The sequence below is a fragment of the Manihot esculenta genome, chromosome 9, assembly GCF_001659605.2.
Source record: "Manihot esculenta cultivar AM560-2 chromosome 9, M.esculenta_v8, whole genome shotgun sequence".
Lineage (NCBI taxonomy): Eukaryota > Viridiplantae > Streptophyta > Magnoliopsida > Malpighiales > Euphorbiaceae > Manihot > Manihot esculenta.
The window spans coordinates 34169805-34177761 of NC_035169.2; the positions used below are offsets into that span (position 1 = coordinate 34169805).

The following is a 7957-nucleotide window of genomic DNA, read 5'->3' on the forward strand; positions in this document are numbered from 1 at the left end:
AAAGAGAAGTTTCACTCACCTCTGGCTGACTCTGTACTAACTCTACAGGTTCTGAAGCAGTGCTCACTGCTGCTCTCTGGGGTTCCTCTGGTCCGTACCTACACAGGTGGACTCAAATGAGAGACCAAACTAACTCAAGAACATCTCTCAGAAACTCCCCAAAAACCCTCTACAAGATCCCCAAACAATCACATAAAACATGCAAAAGAAAGCTGGACAAGGCACTTTCGGCGGCAGGTTCGGCGGCCGAAACCCCTCTCCAGAGACGAAACTCATGCATGTTCGGCGGCACCTTCGGCGGCCGAAGGTCTCGTCCAGAGACGAAACTCACACACTTTCGGCGACCGAACTCCCTCTTTCGGCGGCCGAATTTCTAAACCGAAAGCCTAGCTTTCGGGGGCAAGCTTTGGCAGCCGAAACTGCCTCCACAAGGGGTTCGGCGGCCGAACCTTCCTTCGGCGGCCGAACCTGGTTTTGCCCGCTGGGCAGAACCCTGCTCTGTTTCATGCAAACCTTTCCCCCAAACTTACCCAACATGCATATTAACTACTCCCAACTAGCACATACCATAAAACATGCATAAAAGGGCCTAAAACTCACTTATAACCCCAAGAAACATATCAAACAACACTTAAACATGCTTAAACACAAAATCATGCAAAACCTCAACCAAAACCCTATTCATGCATACTATCCATACAACTCCCATAAAACCGTCAAAAATCAGGAAAAGAGGTTCTGGATCTTGACTTACCTCTTCCAAACAAGAGATCAAGTGATCCTAACGTGGAGATATGGAGAAATCTCCTCACAACTCTCCAAACTTCAAAACTTGGTTCTTTTGCTCAAAACTCTCAAAACCTTCAAAAACACATGAAAACTCTTCAAAACCGTACAAGATTTGAGTAAGATCATGAAAGTCAACTAGGGAGGGTGTTGGACTCACCTCTGGCTGAAGATGGAAGCAAACTATCATCCTTCCACCGACTTGGCGCCCTTTTATAGGTGGCTGGCCAGACCACCTTCGGCGGCCAAATGTGAATCCGAAACCATGCAAGGTTCGGCGGCCGAAAATCACATTCGGCGGCCGAACTTGCCATTTTCTCCCTTAGCTCTTTTCTTTCAAAAACTCATTTTCCTTTATACTCAAAACCTTAAAACAAGTCAAAATACATAAGAAAACATATGTATTACCCTTCTCGAGGGTTCCGACACCCGAGATTCCACCAGACTACAGAAATTCCGAGGCCGGACTCGAGCCGGGTATTACAAATAACTTATCCAGAAAGTATATAAAGTGTTGATTTGGAGAACCTACCGATTGAACTTGTTTTTGTGCCTCTTTTCAATTAAAAAAAAATCCAAACAACTTCATAAGAACATAATTATTTTTCTTTTTCTTTTCAGTCTTGTAATTCCACTAAATTAGTAATTTAGTAAATATATGTTTAACTTATAATCTAAAATTTAAAGCTGCATAATTTTCTAATACTGTCGTGTTCTTCAACGATTGTCTAAATTAAGAAATGTAAAACTGATAGTAAGAATTTCAAATTAGACATCATGGGAAAAAGAAAACTAAAAACAAAAAATTTAAAATTATTAATCTAAATTATTTAATTATTTTTAATTAATTATTATTTCTAATAATTAAACGATGCGAAACAAATCTTACAAAAAAACATGTTTACTGTTCATATAAAAAATAACTCTCAATGCAAAAAGCACCTAATATACAGATCTTCTTTAGGAATTTGAAGATTTTTTTCGTTGCTCCATATTTTTTTATATATTTATTTTGGTACGTTTTAAAATTAAGGAAAACAATATAAATTTTCCAAGAAAAGGTTCAAGGGTATTTTGCTATATTTTGAGGAGCCTGAAATACTAAGGTTCTTGATTTGGCAAGCATGCATTTCTATTTTAGCCAAATTAAAATAAGCATTGTTAAAATCTGGAAGACAATTTGCCTTTTAAAGAAATTTATAATGTTATTTTCCAAAAAAAAGAAATTTATAGTGTTAGTTTAATAGAATTGGTAAGTTTCAGAATAATTCTATAATGAAATCATCAATGAAACTAATAATAAATATAATAAAAATTTAAGCTTTATTAGTTCACCAAATTAAAAAAGAAAACTACAAAATCCAAATCATTTGAACTGTTGTAGGCCAGAAAAGAATGGGCCTCTGAAATTCGTTATAAATCAAAAAGAAATCTAAGAATCATATTTTCTTCCACACTCCCTCTGAAAAGGAAAGAGATTCTGATTCCTAAGATTCAAAAAGATCAACGATATTACAATCTCCCAAAAAATGCTTCGTCTTTCATACTGTTCAACCAAACCCAATTCAATTGCACATTCAAGATTCAATCTTTCATCGTACACCACCCAGCCCAGATTTCCCATTTCTTGCATTACACCTACCAAAAAGCTCACTTCCTCTGCGAAAATCCCCCTCGGTTTTGTCCCAAGATGCTCTCAGCAAGATTCTGCTTCACTCCCTGCTACTATTCATGCTCAACAATTCGGCAATGATAAAATTATCAGGAACAATCAAACTCAAGAAAACCAACAAGGAGCTCAAAAGAACTTCTGGGGTGCTGTTAGTTTGATTATTGGAACTGCTGTTGGGCCTGGGATGCTTGGTCTGCCTGCTGCAACTATTAGATCAGGCTCATTTCCATCAACCGTTGCCATTTTTCTTTGCTGGGTTTATGTTATCTCCTCTATTATTCTTGTTGCAGAGCTCAGTTTCGCTGCTATGCAGGAAGATGGGGTTTCAGAGGTGAGCTTTACTGCCCTTGCAACTAAAGCATTAGGGAGTCATTTTGGTGCCTTTGTGGCTGTGGTTTATGCCAGCTTGAGTTTTTCTTTGTTAGTAGCCTGTGTTTCAGGTATTGGGGCAATAGTGTCTCAGTGGTTTCCATGGATGAATCTTGTGTTGGCTCATGCATTGTTTCCACTTGCAGCTGGGATTGTGATTACATTCTTTCCATTCAAGGTCATTGATGTTGCAAATCGGTTTTTATGCTTGCTCATGCTTTTATCTATAACTGCACTAGTGGGTATTGGTCTTTCTGTGGCTAGAGCAAATGTTTTGGGCTCCTTTGCTAAATCCTCATGGAGTATTTCATCAATCTTGCCAGCTATACCTGTTGCTGTGCTCACATTGGGATTCCATGTTATCACCCCTTTTATTTGTAAGCTTGCTGGGAACAGTGTTTCTGAGGCAAAAAGAGCAGTGTTGATTGGTGGAGCTGTTCCATTGATCATGGTTTTATCATGGAATTTGATTGTTTTGGGGCTTGCTGGGGCTAACACTGCTGCCTCCTCCAATGACCCTATCTCCCTATTGCTTTCTGTCAATCCTTCAGCTTTATCTGCTGTTCAGGGTTTTGCATTTTCTGCTCTGGCAACTAGCTTGATTGGTTATGCTGTTAGCTTTCCGAAACAGCTCCTTGATACCCTGGATTTGGTGTTTATGAAACTCAATGCAGAACAGTTTAGCTCTCAATCTGAAATGTTCTCAAATAGGGATGGGACTGGAAAAGTTGGGTTAGTAATTTTTTCTAGTGAACAGTGTAGTGGAAATGCAGGGAGAGCTTTATTTGTTGGATCAAAGGATTTTGCTGCCTCAGAAGATAAACAGCCATCAAGCTTAGCTGAGTCTAATTCATTTCATCAAATGTTTGTAACAATGCTGGTTCTCAGTGTTCCTATTCTCATAGGATCTTTCTTTCGCTCGACCTTTTCAAGAGCCCTTGATTTTGCAGGAGTTTATGCAAATTGTTTCCTGTTTGGCATACTTCCTCCTGTAATGGCATATGTACAACAATCCAGGAAGAAGCTCAGGTATTGCCAGGAATCTTGAGTTTAGTTATTTGCTAATGCATGCAGTAATATTTTTCAGATTTCTGATTTTTCATTTTTGAACATTGAAAAGAGACAATTCAAAGAGAAAATCTGGCTTTTCAGGTCATCCATTCTTCCAGGAGGAGATGCAACACTTCTGCTACTTTTTGGCATAGCTGTTATTTTGGGGATTTGGCATTAGATGATTAGCAGCAGAAGATTTTCCTCTTCATAGACAATTACTGACAATTCAACCACATTAACCGCATCTAATGACTTGTCTGTGCCTCATATTTGTTTGACTTACTTTGGATTTCATAGTGTATTTTATTACCAGGTTAATTCAGACAATAGATTGATTTTCAAATTTTTAATACAATTGTAACTCGGATAGAAGCATACCATGGTGCAAATGGTATTGCCAAATTAATATTTTGATTATGAACGTTGTTTTTGAAATATCATACAAAAGCACAATTTATATCAACTTCTCCCACCTCTTGTTTGGAATCAAAGATTTCACAAGAATTCAATTCAATTCATTTATATCAATTTTTTTATTTAGAATGGTAGAATTTATCTCTTTTAAACTTGCAAAATTTTTATTTTGAAAGAAAATATTCTGTATGATTTTATAAGAATTCATTTCAAATCTTTTCTTGCAAAATAAATCATACCAAATGGAGGATATTTAAATGTTCGCGTATGAGTTTACAAACTCATAGATTATTCCCTGCTGTTCATTTTATTTGTTCTCCTCTTGGCTTCAGAAACAAATCATGCAATGGAAAGGAGAACATGGAATGCAGATCAACAGCCCATCAATAGAAATATGCAAATGCAATTGAACCTTATGCATGGCAGAAGAATACCAATCCAGGAAAGTAAAAAAATTGGAGAAATATTTGTATAATAAAAATAACTTTTTACATAGAATGAAGACGTTTCCTCAAGCTTATCTTGTCTCCATGGTTTTACAATGTCAGTTATGCACAATTCAAAATGTCGTCTCAAGAACGCAACTACTTGATGTTAGTTTTGCTTCTAGATCATATTATATGGTTTTTGTTTGCTACATGGGTGTCTGCATCATTTGGAAGGAACATGTCCTCCAATCCCTTAAGAAGTTCCAGCACTTTTTCATGATCAGAGAATGTAAGTAATATATATTGAATAAGAAAGCTCAAAGGAACAAACCAGGATAACTGGTCCCAGAGCATGTGTCACAAGGCTTTAATTAGCATATAATAATTCTCAGCTTGGTTGCAGATTCATGGCAACTCAGGTCTCTAAAATTTTTGTAACTGACAGGCTGCAGAGCAGTTGAATAGGAGCATTTGATGATATGGATCAACAAATGCAACAGCATTCATCTCCTGCTCACATACTTGAACAGTGAACTCAGTCATTGGTTAACACTCAGGTGCTTGTGCCATCCCTTCTCATGTAAGCCATATCCATTTCAGGGCATCATTTCAACTAGCCGCTGCTAAATGGGGATTCAACAACAATAAATAGATTGCCAAAAATATTTAGAGAACTCCAAAGCATCTTTATTATGATGTGTGACCTTGATATTCATGAACCTCTAGCTTTTACTTGGATTAAGTTGAAAAGCAAAAGACAAATATGTCAACAACTATCTGACGCATCAGTGTAATTGGTCAGACCAAACTATGGCCAGGAACTTTTAAGGCATTTCTCTGATCCATCAAATGTCTCAACCTCTCAGCATCCTCAAACCTCCCAGCGCCAGCAAATATGTTATACATGAGCACATAATCTCCTCCATAACCTCTCTCAATCTCCATAATCTTTCTTGTCACCCTCTCACCCATCTCGATATCACCATGAAAGCTACATGCACCTAAAAGAGTCCTCCAAATCACAACATTAACAATTTCACTAGGGATTCCCAAAGCCAATTTCTCTGCTTCTTCTAACCTCCCCGTCCTGCCTAGCATGTCCACTAAACACCCGTAATGCTTAATATCTGGTACAATGCAATACTCATTCACCATCTTTTGGAAGAACTTGAAGCCCTCTTCAACCAATCCTCCATGACTACAGGCATTAAGAACACTCAAGAACGTCACTCGATTGGGCTTCAAACCTGTTTTCTCCATCTCCTCAAAACTTTCAACTGCTTCCTTTCCCATCCCGTACATCGCGAGCCCCGAAATAATTGACGTCCATGACACCAAATTCTTCCTCTCTACAGAAATCTCCTCAAAAAATCTCAAAGCACTCACTATGCAACCACATTTTGCATAAGTATCTATTATTGAATTAGTAACACGTATATCAGACGCATTAAATCCTCTTTTCTCCCCATAACAATGGATCAATCGGCAATTTTTCATTTCTCCCATATTTGAAATGGCAGGTAAAATGGCAAGAATAGTTATCTCACTTGGTTTGATATCCTCTAACATAACCATTCTTCGAAACAAAGCTAAACCTTCACTATACCTATTCATCCTTATATACCCATCAACAAGTCCAGTCCACGATACAACATTTTTCTCCGGCATCTCATCAAACAGAGAACGAGCAAATTCAAGTTCACCCCACTTAACCAACCCAGTAATCATCACGTTCCATGTAACCGTATTCCTATGAGGCATTTCATCAAACGCAAGCAGAGCATCACCTAAAACCCCACTAGCAGCGTACATATTAACTAGAGCAGTTTGTACATAAACATGACAATGAAAACCCGCTTTAGTTATGAGACTCTGAAACTGCCTACCTAGACCCAGACAACAAAAATTGGTGCTTGCATTTACAAGGAATGTATAGGCAAAGCTATCAAATGAAGGGGGTGATAAAGAAGGGGAATGGAAATAGGCTTGTTGGAGTTGTTGGTAGAGAAGAAAAGATAAGTGAGGGAAATTACTAAGAGAATAGCATCTGAGCAAAGTGTTAAAGAGAAGCATGGAGTGATTAAGCAAGCCAGTGGTGAGTAGCTGAGAGTGGACTTGTTGAGTGGTGTGGTGAATTGTTGGGCTTTTGAGTAACAGAGAAAGCAAGTGTTTTGATTTTTCTTGTTGTTGTAGTTTAATTGTGGAAGACAACCTCTGTGAATTTGGAAACAGAGAGGTAGCTGTTGTTGTCAAGTGGAGAAAGCTTGTTCCTCTCATCCTCAACAAGGACTGTTGAAAGCTGCAATGGCTTCTAATGAAGTCAACTGGGAGTAGCTTGGATCTTTATAGTTCTTAGTTGTTGTTGCTCTCCTTGAAATGTCCTAGTCAGAGACGTGTACGTCTCTCTGCAGCTAGCCTGTGGATGGATGTATATGATATTCAGGCCATGAAGAAATTCACACATCGGAGTCTCATAGTCTGCTTCTGTGTTTAGCTGCTTGACCTTTAAAAGTTCAGGAGCTGTAGGAGCATTGGCCATGGACTCGAGTTGTTGATCTTCTGGAGCCTGCTTGTTTTTCTTTGAACTTTGAAGCCTTGTAATATATAATTATAATTTTGATTATTGTATAATTTTGTAATATAAATTTATTATTTTTAAAAAATAAAAACCAATCTTCATAAAGTTAAAAAATAATACAAATCATAAATATATAGAATATAATAAAAATAAATATACATCTAAGTTAATAAATCTTAAATTTATAAGAAAAATGAAATCACTAATTTTTTATATTGGTTCATGTATAAATAAAATAATTTTTGAATTTGGATAAGAAGAAAATTCATTTGAGATTATATGACAGATAATTATTAGATTGAATTTTTTATTTAATTTTATTAACAACTACTAACCAAAATTTAATTTGTAAATACAAAATCACTTTCAAGATTTTTATTAGGAAAAGGTCAAATTACAGCACAAGAGAGTATGAAGGTGAGACTGCTCTAAAACGTCACCGTCACCGACGATGATCGACTTCCAGCGTGGCTATTCTACCCTGACAAAAGCCATCAAGATGACGTCAACTTATGCAATAACTAGAAATTTTTTTATCATGTGCCAAAGATCACACAAACAAGATCCATCTTAAACATGAACACAAAGGATCCAAGCCCATTGATGGAGACTAGAAAGTGTCGCCAACTTCGGAGAAGCAAAAGCCTCATGGAAACA

General features: G+C 37.2%; 2 protein-coding genes across 2 annotated transcripts; one reads left to right on the forward strand and one right to left on the reverse strand.

Moving 5' to 3' along the window:
* The first annotated feature begins 2222 nt into the window (after positions 1 to 2222).
* Positions 2223 to 4327, forward strand: LOC110622545 (tyrosine-specific transport protein). Its single transcript, XM_021767086.2, has 2 exons — positions 2223 to 3856; positions 3980 to 4327. The coding sequence occupies exons 1-2, from the start codon at positions 2316 to 2318 to the stop codon at positions 4056 to 4058; spliced, it is 1620 nt and encodes a 539-aa protein (XP_021622778.1). The 5' UTR covers positions 2223 to 2315; the 3' UTR covers positions 4059 to 4327.
* A 186-nt stretch (positions 4328 to 4513) lies between these two features.
* LOC110622490 (pentatricopeptide repeat-containing protein At1g09220, mitochondrial) lies at positions 4514 to 7277 on the reverse strand. Its single transcript, XM_021766998.2, has one exon. The coding sequence runs from the start codon at positions 6997 to 6999 to the stop codon at positions 5521 to 5523; it is 1479 nt and encodes a 492-aa protein (XP_021622690.1). The 5' UTR covers positions 7000 to 7277; the 3' UTR covers positions 4514 to 5520.
* Positions 7278 to 7957: the final 680 nt, after the last annotated feature.